Source organism: Schistocerca piceifrons, chromosome 3, assembly GCF_021461385.2.
Source record: "Schistocerca piceifrons isolate TAMUIC-IGC-003096 chromosome 3, iqSchPice1.1, whole genome shotgun sequence".
Taxonomy (NCBI): Eukaryota; Metazoa; Arthropoda; class Insecta; order Orthoptera; family Acrididae; genus Schistocerca; species Schistocerca piceifrons.
The window spans coordinates 869,891,322-869,908,336 of NC_060140.1; the positions used below are offsets into that span (position 1 = coordinate 869,891,322).

Here is a 17,015-nt window from a genome sequence, read left to right on the forward strand (position 1 = left end):
TATCACTGACCTTAATTTGCAGTAGGATTTTGGAGCATATACTGTACTCGAACATTATGAATCGCCTTGAAGAAAATGACTTATTGATACATAACCAACACGGATTCAGAAAACATCGTTCTTGTGCAACACATTATTCCCATGAGTGCTATCGATAAAAGGGATCTGAGATCGATTCCATATTCCTAGATTTCCAGAAGGCTTTTGATACCGTTCCTCATAAGCGACTATTAATCAAATTGCGTTCATATGGAGTATCATCTCATTTATGCGACTGAATTCGTGATTTCCTCTCAGAGAGGTCACAGTTCGTAGTGATGGACGGTAAATCATCGACATAAATGATCTAGGTGATAATCTGAGCAGCCCCATTAGATTGTCTGTGGATGACGCTGTAACTTACCGTCTAGTAAAATCAGCAGACTGTAAATTCCAATTACAAAACGATGTAGAGAGAATGTATGGTGCGAAAAGTGGTAATTGGCACTAAACAAAGAAAAGTGCGAGGTCATCCACATGGGTACTAAAAAAATCCGATAAATTTTGAGTATACGATAAATCGCCCAAATCTAAGGGCAGTCAATTGTACTAAATACCTAGGAATTAAAATTACGAGCAAATTAAACTGGAAAGGCCACATAGATAATCCTGTGGGGAAGGCGAAACAAAGACGGTGCTTTGTTGGCAGAACACTTAAAAGACGCGATAAACCCACTAAAGAGACAGCCTACATTACACTTGTCCGTCCTCTGCTGTAATATTGCTAAGAGGTGTGGGATCCTTACCAGATAGGATTGACGGAGGACATAGAAAAAGTGCAAAGAAGGGCAGCCCGTTCATGTTATTGCGCAATAGGCTGAGAGTGTTACTGATACGATACGCAGTTGGAGCGGCAGTCATTGAAACAATGGCGGTTTTCTTTGCGGCGAGATCTATTTACGAAATTTCAATCACCAACTTTCTCTTCCGAATGCGAAAATATTTTGTTGACACCCAGCTACGTAGGGAGAAATGATCATCATAATAAAACAACAGAAATGAGAGCTCGAACGGAAAGATTTAGGTGTTCCTTTCTCCCACTTACCATTCGAGAGTGGAGTGATAGAGAAGTAGTATGAAAATGGTTCGATGAACCCTTTGCCAGGCACTTAAGTGTGAACTGCAGAGTAAGCATGTAGATGTTGATGTAGATTGACTTTAGGAAGTTATTTGACAGCGTCCTGCGCTGCCGTTTAGTGAAAAAAATACGAGCTAATGAAGTATTGGGCCAGACATGGATTCGAGATATGGATTCCAGACTTCCTTGCAGATAGAAATCAACACGTCGCTCTTAATAGAACAAAATCGAGAGACTCAAAGGTAATTTGTGGAATATTCCAATGAAGTACGATAGGCACGTTAGTGTTTACAATGTATGTAAATGATCTATACTGAAGAGCGAAAGAAACTGGTACATGTCCCTAATGTCTGAAGTAGTGCTGGAAGGAATTAATACCATGAATCCTGCAGGGCTGTCCATCAGTCCGTAAGACTACGAGGGGATGGAGATCTCTTATGAACAGCACATTACAAAGCATCCCAGATATGCTCAATAATGTCCATGCCTGGGCAGTTTGGTGGTCAGTGGAAGTGTTTAAACTCAGACGAGTGTTCCTGGAGTCGCTCCGTAGAAATTCTGGACATGTGGATTGTCGCATTGTCCTATTGGAATTGCGCAAGTTCGTTGTAATGAACAATGGACATGAACAAATGCAGGTGATAAGACAGGATGCTTACACAGGTGTCATCTGCCAGAGTCGTATCTAGACGTATCAGGGATCCCATATCACTCCAATTGCACACGCCCCACATCATTACAGAGCCTTTACCAGTTTGAACAGTCCCGTGCTGACATGGATTCACGAGGTTGTCTCCAAACCCGTACACGTCCATTTGCTCGATACAAGTTGAAACAAGACTCGTCCAACCAGGCAACATGTATCTAGTCATCAACAATCCAATGTCGGTGTTGACGTGCCCAGGCGAGGCGCACAGCTTTATGTCGTGCAATCATCAAGGGTCTACGAGTGGGCCTTCGGCTCCCAAGCTCATACCGATGATGTTTCATTGAATAGTTCGTACAGTGATACTTGTTGATGGCCCAGCATTGAAATCAGCAGCAATTGGCGGAAGAGTTACTCTTCTGTTACGTTGAACGACTCTCTTTAGTCGTTGTTGGTCCCGTTTTCTCAGGCTCCTTTCTGGCCGCAGCGTTGTCGTAGATTTGATGTTTTACGGGATTCCTGATATTCGCGGTACATTCGTGAATGGTCGTACGGGAAAATACCCACATCATTGCTTACCTCGGAGTTGATGATAAGTTACTCATGGAAACTCGAACTCTCATGAGTCCTGAAGCTGATGAGATAACAGACGCAGTAAATCTCTTCGTGATTGCTGCTATCTGATACCACCAACCTTCAGTAGGGAATATAATATGAGCATAAGTCGTGGGTTAATGTGTCTTGCGCAGTTGTAGAAAGCACACAACTTGTCACCCATGTCTACATTGCCTTTCATGTTTTTGTATACACCATTTCTGCTTTGCCTGTCTCTTCGTCAACACTGTCATCATGGTCCAGACCTGATACAAGTACAACATTTTTGCCCTTCTTGGGAATATATGATACAAGAGTACAAGATTTCTTGAAGACAAACATATCTGAACCCTCTGGACGTTTTCTTGTCTTCGTAAACTAATAAAGTTACCTGAAAATCATTTTTCAGTAATTCAGCCAACAGAAGTCTGGTAAAACAGTTACCGAACACAATAATTCCTTTGAACGAGACACACTGTCTTTGAACTTCATCTGCTGGAATATTATTTACATGACATGGCCATTCGGGTTGTGTTCCAAGATACACTTATATACACATAGCATAATACATTCTGGTGTCAGCTAGTGCAAATTATTTTATTCAATATTTGTTGGACGTCATGAATACATACTACCTAAACTAACAGTTGCCTCAAAATACCTCTAACTTCTCATCGATTGTGAGTTGCACGAAGGAAATAGATGCTAGTTTGCAAATTTTGGACAAACGTTTCTTACTTGTCAATTTCAGTCTTTTGTCTCTTGTTAACTTGTCAAATTACATGTAACTGAGAAGGAAGTGAAATCTACGAGGCTTGACCAGAAAGTAATGCACCGCATTTCTTTCCTCAACCGAAAACAATGCTTCGAATGCTAAACGTCACGTAGATATTATTTGAACTCTGCTGAGTGGGCGCGCCAAGTTTCCGTCACTTCCGACAGATAGCTTAGGTGAAAAATCTGCCGTCGACAGAAGTACAGTTAATCGCTTGGCACTGAGGGTTAGGTCATCAGAAGGCGATTCGGCGGAGCTCCACTATTTGCAGCAGTCGGGGAGACCATCCACGGCTGTCACACCTAACAGCCCTGAGCTAGCCCCCTACGACTTCCACTTGTTTGGGGCATTAAAGGATGTCATTCGTGGAAGACATTTTAAGGATGATGAGGAGGTGATTCACACAATGAAGCACTGGCTCCGCCACCAAGACAAGGGTTGGTACATTTGGTAACCTGATATTTTCGAACACACACAGAGACGTTTCCGAAATTCTCTATAGCGTCTTCACCATCAGACCCATCGTGTGCTGTACCAGAATTTTCACATTGTTCTTCTTTCTCATCTACACTTTCTCCACTGTCATCGTGCTAGTCACTTTCATGGTCACTCTCTGCTAAAATCTCAGTAACTTACTTTCTGATTCTTTCAGACTATCTGTTGTATGGATCCCTTATGCGAAAAATGTATAAAGAGAACGAATAACTAAACTAAACCAAACAAAACATTGTATCTAACAAAAAGTAACTCTGGAATAAGAAGAACTGATTGTTGGAAGGACAGACTCAGCACATAGGGAAGACAGAACAAACTTAAGTGTAATTAAAAGCAAGCGCAGTACCATCGATATTGCAGTGGGAATTCCAATGTTAATGCAAAGGGGAGAGAGAGAGAGACAGAGAGAGAGAGAGAGAGAGAGAGAGAGAGAGACAGAGAGAGAGAGAGAGAGAGAGTAGATATGTGGAAGGAGTACGCTCAGTACGCTCAAGGGACCTATGAGACGGAAGACTGTCTGATGATGTGATACAACAAGAAATGCTAGTCGATGGTTGATAAGGGTTAGACATCATTCGATCGGAATTTCCATAATCGTTTAGGGAAGTGACAACAAAACGACTATTCATGTAGGAGTGCTGGATTTATGAGGCTGGAGCAGAAGCATCACCCACACAAATCCGGGGACTGCAAGAGCTGAAAAGTGCGAGAATTACTGCACAATCAGCTTAACAGCTCATGCATCCATAATGCTGACAAGAATAATATATAGAGGAATAGGAATGAAAATTGACCATCTACTAGATGATCGGTTTGGTTTTAGGAAAGATAAAGGCGTCAGAGAGGCATTTCCGACATTGTGGTTGATGATGGAAGCAAAACAGTAGAAAAATCAAGACACGCTCGTAGTGTTCGTCGACCTATCGTAAGGGTTTGACAATGTAGAATGGTGCGTGATGTTCGAAATCCTGAGAAAAATAGGAGTAAGCTGCAGGAAGAGATGAGTAATAAACAAGGTGGTCCATTGATCGTGACCGGGCCAAATATATCACGAAATAAGCGCCAAACGAAAAAACTACAAAGAACGAAACTTGTCTAACTTGAAGGGGGAAACCAGATGGCGCTATGGTTGGCCCCCTAGATGGCGCTGCCGTAGGTCAAACGGATATCAACTGCGTTATTTTAAATAGGAACCCTCATTTTTTATTACATATTCGTGTAGTACGTAAAGAAATATGAATGTTTTAGATGGACCACTTTTTTCAATTTGTGATAGATGGTGCTGTAATAATCACAAACTTATGACTCACAATTTTAGACGAACAGTGGGTAACAGGTTGGTTTTTTAAATTAAAATACAGAACGTAGGTACGTTTGAACATTTTATTTCGGTTGTTCCAATGTGATACATGTACCTTTGTGAACTTATCATTTCTGAGAACGCATGCTGTTACAGCGTGATTACCTGTAAATACCACATTAATGCAATAAATGCTCAAAATGATGTCCGGCAACCTCAATGCATTTGGCAACACGTGTAACGACATTCCTCTCAACAGCGAGTAGTTCGCTTTCCGTAATGTTGGCACATGCATTGACAATGCGCTGACGCATGTTGTCGGGCGTTGTCGGTGAATCACGATAGCAAATATCCTTCCCCACTGAAAGAAATCCGGGGACGTCGGATCCGGTGAACGTGTGGGCCATGGTATGGTGCTTCGACGACCAATCCACCTGTCACTTAATATGCCATTCAATACCGCTTCAACCGCACGCGAGCTACGTGCCTGACATCATGTTGAAAGTACATCGCCATTCTGTCATGCGGTGAAACATCTTCTAGTAACATCGGTAGAACATTACGTAGGAAATCAGCGTACATTCCACCTTCTAATATTACATGTGATTCAAAAATATTTCTGTTTGCTGATGACACCAGCTTGGTAGTGAAGGATCTTGTGTGTAATATTGAAACAGTATCAAGTAATGTAGTTCATGAAATAAGTTCGTGGCTTGTGGAAAGTAATTTGATGCTAAATCACAGTAAGACTCAGTTTTTACAGTTTCTAACTCACAATTCAACAACAACCGATATTTTGATCAGGTAGAATGGTCATATTATAAGCGATACGGAACAGTTCAAGTTCCTACGCATTCGGATAGATAGTAAGCTACTGCGGAAAGCCCATGGCAGGATCTTCTTCAGAAACTAAATGCTGCTTTCTTTACCATTAGAACAATATTTGAAATAAGTGACAGTTCAACACGAAAAGTAGTCTACTTCGCATATTTTCATACGCTTATGTCGTATGGTATTATCTTATGGGGTAATTCTCCTGATTAAGAAAGGGTATTTTTGGCTGTTCGAGCTATATGTGGTGTAAGTTCGAGGACCTCTTGTTGACCCCTATTCAATAGTCTGGAAATTCTGACATTGCCCTCACAGTACATATTTTCTTTAATGTCGTTTGTTGTTAGCAATATTAGCCTATTCCCAAGAGTTAGCAGCTTTCACTCAGTTAATACTAGGCAGAAATCAAATCTGCATGTGGAATGCACTTCCTTGTCTCTTGTGCAGAAAGGAGCGCAGCATTCTGCTGCATCCATTTTCAATAAGCTACCACAAGAACTCAAAAATCTTAGCAGTAGCTCAAACTCTTTTAAGTCTAAACTGAAGAGTTTCCTCATGGCTCACTCCTTCTATTCTGTCGGGGAGCTCCTGGAAGAGCTAAAAAATTAAGCAAATTCCAATGTTACATTGTTCATTTTCTCTATTTAAACTTACGACTTGTCGCTTGAATATGTTTCTTATATTTCATTTTATCTGTTTCTACTATCGTGTTATAATTTCATGTTTGACTCGTTCCATGACCATGGAGACTATTCCTTAATTTGGTCCCACGGAACAATAAATAAATAAAAAAATAATAAAATAGATTGCCATCGAGAAAATGGGGGCCAATTATCCTTTCTCTCATAATGCAGCACCATACATTAACCCGGCAAGGTCGCTGATGTTCCACTTGTCGCAGCCATCGTGGATTTACAGTTGCCCAATAGCGCATATTATGCCGGTTTACATTACCGCTGTTGGTGAAGACGCTTCGTCAATAAATGGGACGCGTGCAAATAATCTGTCATCGTCCCGTAATTTCTCTTGTGCCCAGTGGCAGAACTCTACACGACGTTCGAAGTCGTCGCCATGCAATTACTGGTGCATAGAAATATGGTACGGGTGCAGCCGATGTTGATGTAGCTGTGGTGTCACCGCCAGACACCACACTTGCTAGGTGGTAGCCTTTCAATAGGCCGCGGTCCATTAGTATACGTCGGACCCGCGTGTCGCCACTGTCAGTAATTGCAGACCGAGCGCCACCACACGACAGGTCTAGAGAGACTTACTAGCACTCGCCCCAGTTGTACGGACGACTTTGCTAGCGACTACACGGACGAAGACTCTCTCATTTGCCGAGAATATAGATAGCATAGCCTTCAGCTAAGTCAATGGCTACGACCTAGCAGGGCGCCATTAACAGTATATTGCATGTATCTAAAGAGTCTAACTTGTATCGCCAAGAGCGATGTACACCAATGATGGATTAAAGTTAAGTATTCCAGCAGCTACGTACTTTCTTTATAGCATTCATTACGTATCCTGTTTCAGACCTCACGCCAGCCTGCGTGAGTTTGACGCATGCATTTCGGCCTTCTCTAGCAACATATCAGTAGCATTCTCAACACCGATTTTTTTGAGATTCCCGATTCTAGCGCAATTTGTCTGCTACTGATGTGCGGATTAGCCGCGTCAGCAGCTAAAACACCTACTTGGGCATCATCATTTGTTGTAGGTCGTGGTTGACGTTTCACATGTGGCTGAACACTTCCTGTTCCCTTAAATAACGTAACTACCCGGCGAACGGTCTGGACACTTGGATGATGTCGTCCAGGATACCGAGCAGCATACATAGTAGACGCCCGTTGGGCATTTTTATCACAATAGCCATACATCAACATGATATCGACCTTTTCCGCAATTGGTAAACGGTCCATTTTAACACGGGTAATGTATCATGAAGAAAATACCGTCGATACTAGCGGAATGTTAGGTGATAACACGTACTTATACTTTGTGACTATTACAGCGCCATCTATCACAAAGCGAAAAAAGTGGTCCAACTAAAAAATTCATATTTCTTTACGTACTACACGAATATGTAATAAAAAATGGGGGTTCCTATTAAAAAAAACGCAGCTGTTACCCGTTGGACCTATGGCAGCGCCATCTGGCGGGCCAAGCATAGTACCATCGGGTTTCCCCCTTCAAGCTAGACTAGTTTCGTTCTCTGTAGTTTTTTCGTTTGATGCTTATTTTGTGCGATATTTGGCCCGGTCACTATCAATGGAGCACCCTGTATAACACAATGAGAACCAAGAACGAACTGGAAGACGATGAAGGAAGTGCTCGAATTATAAAGGCGTCTAATACAGGTATGTTGTCTTTCGTTACTACTGTTCAATGTATGCATAGAAGAGGTAACGACACGTATATAAGAAAGGTTGGACACATCTCCGGCCGTAATCCGGAAGGATATCGCCCTTCGATTGTGCCTTTCCGGTTCTAATCGAAGCGATAGGGTATCAGGTGCCAGCCAGCCAGCCAGCCAGCCAGCCAGCCATCCAAGCAGCAGCGGTCCCAGCCAGCAGTAGCGGTCCTGGCCAGCAGCAGTGGTCACGGCCAGCAGCAGCGGTCCCGGCCAGCGGCAGTGGTCCAGCCAGCCAGCCAGCCAGCCCTCCCTCCTCCAGCAGCAGCAGCAGCAGCGGTCCCGGCCAGCAGCAGCAGTCCCGGCCAGCAGCAGCGGTCCCGGCCAGCGGCAGCGGTCCAGCCAGACAGACAGCCAGCCAGCCAGTTCTCCCTCCTCCAGCAGCAGTAGCAGCGCCGGTCCCAGCCAGCAGCAGCGGTCCCGGCCAGCAGCAGTGGTCACGGCCAGCAGCTGCGATCCTGGCCAGCAGCAGCGGTCCAGCCAACAGCCAGCCAGCCAGCCAGCCCTGCCTCCTCCAGCAGCAGCAGCAGCAGCAGTCCCGGCCAGCAGCAGTGGTCATGGCCAGCAGCAGCGGTCCCGGCCAGCGGCAGCGGTCCATCCAGACAGCCACCCATCCAGCCAGCCCTCCCTCCTCCAGCAGCAGCAGCAGCAGCGGTCATGGCCAGCAGAAGCGGTCCCGGCCAGCAGCAGTGGTCACGGCCAGCAGCAGCAGTCCTGGCCAGCGGCAGCGGTCCAGCCAGCCAGCCAGACAGACAGCCCTCCCTCCTCCAGCAGCAGCGGCTCCAGCCTCATCTGCGGCAGCAGCAGCAGCTGCGGCGTTCCTGCCAGCCATCGCCAGCGCCAGCAGCGTTGGACTTTGGTCTTCGTCCGTCTTCGTCCGTCTTCGTCCGTCCCCAGCTTTTTCCTCTCCTTTTCGTCCTGTGCTTTTTTGTTCATCCCTGTCGTCATGTCAGCCCCCACCACCACTGCCACTACTACCACCACTACCATTGTGTACACGTCGCTCTCCACCACCGCCACCACCATTACGTGGTATGCCCAGTCACATCCCCCTCTTTCCATCCCTCCTCTTCTCACTCTCCCTTCGCCCTCGCTCTTCATAGCCCCCTCTCCAGCTCCATCCTCCCGCTCCTCTCTCTCTGATCCTTTCCCCCCATTCCCCTAGCCTGTCACTGCAGCTCCAGGTAAGGTGGTGGCCCGTCGGGCCACTGCCCATGCCCAACTCTCCCCATCGCCTTCGTCATCACCGCCACCACAGTCGCCGTCACTGTCGCCGTCGCCTTCACTGTCACCATCTCCGGCGCCGACTGCTGCGTCCACGCCGGGACCTGCCCCTTCCCGCCACCTACCTATAGCTCCCGTCCCTCATGTCACCATCCACCCTTTTGCCGCCGTTAAACGCCCTAGTGGCACCACCACCTCCTCCGCTCCCAAAAAAGCCCCTCCCCATCCTCCTTCCCCCTCCAGGATGCCACGGATGTCTCCCCACCTGGCCCTGCTCCCTCTGCCTCCTCTTCCTCCTCCTCCCACACTCTTTATACAAATACCTCCTCTCTTGTCCCGATCCTTCCCTTCTTGAGGCACAGAATCTCTCCCCCCTCCTCCGTCAACACTTCCCTGGTGCCCCCATCTCACTCCTCACTCCCAGACGGGATTCAGTTCTCATCTCCTCCCCCAGCCCCACCCTCCATACTGACATCCTCTCCCGCCTCCCCATCACCCGTTTTGGCCCCAACGCCTCCCTCACCCCTGCTCTTCCTCCATCTCCTACCCGCCAACCCCAACGCCTGCGTCGCCCGCCGACCCTCACCACCGTGATCACTCGGTTTAGTCTGACGATCATGGAGGAGGAGGGGTTGGTGGAGCTCAAGGCGCATCCCACGCTGGAGGTGCGGGCAGTCCGCCGCATTTTTAACTCAGCCGGCCCCACCCGTCTTATGTGGGATTTCTCCGAGGACACCCCCTCCACTGACCATCTCCTGAAGGAGGGTGCCCTCCTCTTCAACCAGCGCTGTAAGGTCGACCCCTCCCGTTCCCCCCCCCCCCCAATCCCTGCTCCGCCAGAGGTGTCTGTGCTATAACGCACACCCAACTGCCAAGTGCCGTGAGTCCCCCACCTGCCCGCATTGTAGGCAAGTGCACTTCCTCCGGCAGTGCCCTAACCTACAATCCCCTCCCTCCTGTAATACCTGCAATCTCCCCCATCCCACCTACTCCCAAAAGTGTAAAGCCCAACCCCCTCTGACCACTCCTGAACTCACCGTCCCTGTCTGTCCTCTGGATGCCCCCACCCCTCCTGGCAATTCCCTTCGTCCCCCCACCCCACCTCTGAGGACATCATCAGGTTCCTCACCATTGTCCTACAAAACGTCCACCCTTTCCAGCGCCCTCACACCCTCCAATAGGTCTCCCTCGCCGCCCGTTCCGTTTTCCACGTCAAAATGTACGCCACCTACACCAACAACTAGGCCCATTTCACCTTCTCCCGTCTTGACACCCTCATCTAAGCCCCTGTCATGGTGCGACAGCATCATATCCTTTTCAACAACATCTGCTCCCTTCCCGCCAACAAGAACCTCTTCCTGCACACCCTTGCCACCCACCCTGTGGATGCCTTCCTCCTCAATGGAACCTTCCTCCAACCCCACCACACTGTCCACACTTTGCCCTACCTCCTTCACTGCTCCGATAATCCCCACCTGATTGCGCGTGGCGGAGTTGCCATTGGTCACCACTGCCAGATCCCAGTTTGTCTCCAACCACTCCTTCTTGACCCCACGAACACCTGATCCTTAGTCTCTTCTTCCCCGGCCTTACCGACACCTGCGCCACCATCTACGTCTGCCCTAACGCCCATATTCCCTTCGACTTCCTCTCCCACATTGACCATACCTTCTCCTCCTACGTGATCGCCGCCGACCTCAGCATCCATAGTTGTTACGCCTCCCAGTTACGGCGGTGGCATCGGTTCCTCTCCTCCCTTCAGAGCGACCTCATCCCCATCCCCCAGCACACCTGTCCTAAATCCAACTCCACTCCCGATGTTATCCTTTCCTCCCCTAACCTCCTTGGCCGCATAACGGTGGATGTCCTGGAGCCTATTAGTAGCGACCGTCTCCCTGTCTTCCTCACCGTTTGAGACGGTCGTCGGCCCCGCCCCGACCCTCGTAATGACCCTCCCCCAAAGTACATCCATGACTATTCCCGTGCCAACTGGAATGCCTATCGAGATACCCTCTCTGCCCAGGTCAATAGCTATCCCTTCACCTACCACCACCCTGACGATGTAGCCCATGCCGCCTCCTTTCTCCAGCAGACCTTGTCTGAGGCCGTGGAGGCCCACATCCCTACTGTCGCCATCCAGCCCCACCATCCTACCTTACCCCCACAGGCCGTCCTCCTCCTCCATGAATACCGCCATCTCTACCGTGCCTTCCTCCACACACATGACCCGGACACACTACGATGACAGCGGCAACTCCAGTGACACATTTGTAATTTGCTCGCAACTAAGAAACGCTGGGTCTGGTGGCAGACATGCACCCATTTCAATGCTACCCTACCTATAAACTCGTCCAAGTTCTGGTCATCCTTCCATCGCCTTACCGGAACTAAACCCTCCCCCTACTATCCTCTTCTCCATGATGATCACCCCTTCCCAGACACCCTTAGTAAGGCCCGATGATCCCCAGTTCGATTACTCCCTCTTCCTGGATGTCTGAGATCGAACTGACACCTCTGTCCCTCCCCTCGCACCTGGTTTCCAGTACTAGAACAACATTGCACACACAGGATCTCATTGCTACTCTCTGCACAAAACGCAACACCACTCCTGGTCACGATCGTGTCACCTAACATCACTTTTGTGAAGCTCCTGTCTCTTTCCTCTCCTACCCTGGCCAAGCCCTACAATGTAGTCCTGTCCACCGGTTACTACCCTGACCTGTGGAAAACCTCCCGTATCCTGATGTTCCTTAAACCTGGTTAACCGCCGTCCGCCATCTCCTCCTATCGTCCCATCAGCCTTACCTTGGTCTTCACCAAGGTCCTGGAATCTATCCGCACCCGATGTATCCACCAGCATCTCCACCAGCACCGCCCCCTTCCTGTTACCCAGTATGGCTTTCGGCTGTTCTTCTCCTCCGACGATCTTCTCCTTCACCTCACTCATCTCCTTTCTGAACAGCTTAATTCCCGTCGCTCCGCAATCTTCCTCTCCTTGGACCTCGAACGTGCTTATGACCGCGAATGGGATTCCGGTCTCCTCTTCAAGCTCCAAACCTTCGCCCTTCCCATTAACTACGTCCGTCTGATCGGCTCCTTTCTCTCCCGCCGTCCTTCCTATGTCACCATCCATAACACAGATTCCTACACCTTTTCTCCCTCCACCGGTGTGCTCCAAGGCTCCGTCCTTTCCCCCCTTCTGTACCTTTTGTATACGGCGGACATGCCGCTGCCGTTGCCCCCCATCCACCTTCTCCAGTTTGGCGATGACACCGCCGTCCTTGCCCTCGCCCCCACCCTGCAGCGCTCCCAACACCTTCTCCAATCCCATCTTGACAAGTTCACCGCTTGGTGCAACCAGTGGTTGCTCAAGGTCAATCCCTCCAAAACCCAGGCGATCATTGTAGGCGAAACCACCCCTTCCTTCCGCCTCCTTGATTTCTATCTTACCATCTATGGCCGTCCTATCGCCCTCACCCCCACCCTTAAGTACCTTGGCCTCACCCTCGACTGTCACCTCTCCTGGACCCCCATCTCCAGAGAATCCAAGCCAAGGCATGCTCCTAACTCCATCTCCTCAAGCTCCTTTCCAGCCGTACATGGGGTCTGGACCCCTCCACCATACTCCACACCTATAAATCCCTCATCCGCCCTATCCTTTGTTACGCCCATCCGGCCTGGATCTCCGCCCCCCCCCCTAACTTTTATAAATCCCTTCAAATCCTTGAACGCCATGCTCTCTGCCTCACCTATCGCATCTATCTCCCCTCCCCCACGCGGATCCTGCACAATCTCATTCTGTTCCCCCACCTCCTCCTTTCCCTTGAAAGGGTACGGATCCTGTACACCTCCCGTAAACTCGATCCTCCTCACCCGCTTGTCTCCCCCATCATCTCCCACCCCCGCCCGCTGCCGCGCCTGTATTTCCACGTCCCACCCGGTCTCCATCTCTCCACCCCCCTTACCCTCTCCCAAGGTGGCTACCCGTCCTACCAACTTTGATCCTCCCTCCCTCTTCCTGTGTTTGCTCCTTTGGGCACCCTCCCTCCCTTCTCTCCCCCCTTCCCTCCCTCCTCCATTTCTCCCCACTCCTCCCCCTCCCCTGTCCCTCTACTCCTCCTCCCATCTCCTCAGCCATTGGCATCTTTGTTCTCCCCTCTCCCCCCCTCTCCCTTCTTCCCCACTTGGCAGGCCCCCGGACTCGCACACGCTACGTGGACATTCGCGCGCTGGAGATCATCGCCATTAGTGTCTCGTGTGTGTCGTCATGTTTAGTGTTCAGTGTTCACCGTCACACTCCATCATTCACCAGTGCCATCGACATCTTCAGTGTTTGTGCTTCGTGTCAACAGTTTGAAGTGTGGATTGTCATCGAGTGTGAACAGCTTCATGTCTTTTTATGTTCATGTGTCTCCTGTTTTTTCCCCACCGTTTTGTTCCAACTCATGTGTCTTCTCTGTTTTATCATTGTACTATCTTTGGTTGAAGAGCGGCGTATTGTGCTGCTGCCAGCCTACCTATTATACGGGTATTAAAATCACAATAAAGAAAAAAAAAAAAAGGTTGGATAGTGGGAGTAACATTCAGGATGAAAGGATATTAACGATATTCTTTGCTCATGACATTGCTATCCTGAATGAAAGTGAAGAAGAATTACGGCATCAGCTGAATAGAATTAACAGTTAATGAGTAGAGAATATGGATTGATAGCAAATCGAAGAAAAATGGAAGTAATTAGAAGTAGCAGAAACGAGAACAGCGAGAAAGATAACACCAGGATTGATGGTCACGAAGTAGATGAAGTTAAGGATTACTATTACCTTAGCAGAAAAATAACGAATGATGGACGGATCAAGGAGGACATTAAAAACACACTAGCACTAGCTAAAAGGGCATTCCCAGGCCAACAGATGTCTACTAATATCAAACATAAATCTTAATCCGAGGGAAAAGTTTCTGAGAATGTTCTTTTGGAGTACAGCTTTGTATGGTAGTGATACGTGGACAGTGAGAAAACAGCAACAGGGGAGGATCGAAGCATTTACGATGAGGTGCTCAGAAGAATGTTGAAAATTAGGTGGACTGGCAAGGTAAGGAGTAAGAGGGTTCTCCACAGAATCAGCGAGGAGAGGAATGTATTGAAAACACTGACGAGAAGAACGAGAGGATGACAGGACATCTGCTAAGACTTTAAATAACTTGCGTGGTACTAGTGGGAGCTGTAGAGGGTAGGAACAAGAGGAGAAGAGACTGGAATATGTCTCTGAAATAACTGCGGATGCAGTTTACAATTCGTATTCTGAGACGACAAGTTGGCACAGAAGAGGAATTCGTAGTGGACCACATAAAATCAGCCAGCAGATTGATTACGAAAAAGGAAAAGAAAAAACGTCTTGTGAATAAAGTTGTTGTTGTGATCTTCAGTCCAGAGACTGGCTTGATGCATCTCTCCATGCTACTCTATCCTGTGCAAGATTCTTCATCTCCGAGTATCTACTGCAACTTACATACTTCTGAATCTGTTAAGTGTATTCATTTCTTGGTCTCCCTCTACGAGTTTTACCCTCCACGCTTCCCTCCATTACTAATTGGTGATCCGTTGATGCCTCAGATTATGCCCTACCAAGCGATCCCTTCTGCTAGTCAAGTTGTGCCACAAATTTCTCTTCTCTCCAATTCTATAAAATACCTCCTCATTAGTTATGTGATCTATCCATGTGAATAAAGTAAAATATGGTTATAATAGCTTACCTTTTACTATTTCTCCTAAAGGCAAAATTATATCGAACGCCGTTAGTCTCGTGGGACTGTCAGTCCGCAATTGTTGTCCATTCCAGCATCACTGCTCTATTTGAAATAAAACAAAGGAGTAAGTTAGTACTGGTGACTGCATGATTGTATTTGTGGTGTCACCGCCAGACACCACACTTGCTAGGTGGCAGCCTTTAAATCGGCGGCGGTCCGTTAGTATACGTCGGACCCGCGTGTCGCCATTGTCAGTGGTTGCAGACCGAGCGCCGCCACACGGCAGGTCTAGTCTAGAGAGACTCCCTAGCACTCGCCCCAGTCGTGACTTTGCTAGCGATGGTTCACTGTCTACATACGCTCTCATTTGCAGAGACGACAGTAGGCATAGCCTTCAGCTACGTCATTTGCTACGACCTAGCAAGGCGCCACATTCAGTAATTAGAATGAATTCTGAACAGACAATATTGTGAATCATGTACGTCAAGAGCGACGTTCATCATGAATGGATTAAAGTTATCAAACTAATTACGTCCGCTTTCTGAATTCTAATTCCTTGTCATGTTCCAGACCTAACGTAGGTTTGGTCCTTCCCTCCTCACGCCAGCCTGCGTGAGCTAAAACGCGTGCATTTCGGCCTCCGTTAGTAACACGGTGGTGGCTCTTCTGCCAACACAACAGTATTCGATTCACGCGATTGTCAGGTTCAAAGATATTAGAACGAAAGTCCGGGCGCGACTGCTGCAGAGTTAAATGCACAGCCTTTGTATTTGGGAGGAAAAGCGATGTTTTTCTGCCGAATTTCGCCCACACAGTACAGCTCTGCAGCCCGGTACGTTGCTGCAAGCGAGGTTGATCCACTCCATTGCCGAACATCTCCTGCCGTGCCGTTTCCTGAGTCTCCGCACCGGAATTTCAATTGAGACAGGAGCGGTGGTCCCACGTGCGGTCCGCTCCTGTACTACGGCTGGAGCAACGCTCCGGTAATCCAGGGGAGTGCCCGCGGCGCAGCGAAGTGAGGTCTGGAGTGCGTGTGCCGCGCGCTGCTTTTGTGCGGCTCCGAGCCTCTCCGGCAGGCCGGACGTGGTGGCAGCAGCAGGCCACGAGCAAAGCGGGCACTAAGCTGTCCACCACGTGTGTGCGTGTGTGTGTGTGCACGCGGCCGCGTGCCGCCTCTGTGTGGCAGCCCGCAGCCACTGAATTAGGGACTGGTCAGGACGCTACAGCGAGTAGCTGAGGGGGCAGCATGTGCAGCAGGGTGCGCTGGTGTTGGCTGCGCATCATGACGTACGTCTAGTTGAAGGTCAAGATACCTCGTTTCTTAACTGAGAACACTCGTTATGGTACACAATATAACGTAGTCAAGCCTGAGTTAGTGGCTGTCCTCTCTTGTGCCTTCACTGAATGTTACGCCTCCTTTTTAAGTATGACATTTCGGATCCAACATCCGCAATTAACTGTGGTGGTGGTGGTGGTTAGTGTTTAACGTCCCGTCGACAACGAGGTCATTAGAGACGGAGCGCAAGCTCGGGTTAGGGAAGGATTGGGAAGGAAATCGGCCGTGTCCTTTCAAAGGAACCATCCCGGCATTTGCCTGAAACGATTTAGGGAAATCACGGAAAACCTAAATCAGGATGGCCGGAGACGGGATTGAACCGTCGTCCTCCCGAATGCGAGTCCAGTGTGCTAACCACTGCGCCACCTCGCTCGGTAATTAACTGTCAGTGTTGACTAGGTTAGGCAGCACATGCGGCATGAGAGTTGTATTAGGCTATATTAACGACACCTAAATGTTTTTTCAATATCGAGAGAGTGATGTATCAAGTGCGTAACGGATGTAATGACGCTCACAGCATGCTGAAAGAGAGGGGGAGAGAG

At 48.5% G+C, this 17,015-nt stretch overlaps 1 protein-coding gene across 1 annotated transcript in view; it reads left to right on the forward strand.

Moving 5' to 3' along the window:
* Positions 1 to 16,374, forward strand: part of LOC124789137 (AP2-associated protein kinase 1-like) — a 134,905-nt gene extending 118,531 nt beyond the window's left edge. Inside the window, exons 2-3 of the mRNA XM_047256429.1 lie at positions 8,370 to 9,016; positions 16,130 to 16,374. Coding sequence (XP_047112385.1) covers positions 8,370 to 9,016; positions 16,130 to 16,374 — 892 coding nt within the window. The remainder of the gene's footprint in view (positions 1 to 8,369; positions 9,017 to 16,129) is intronic.
* Positions 16,375 to 17,015: the final 641 nt, after the last annotated feature.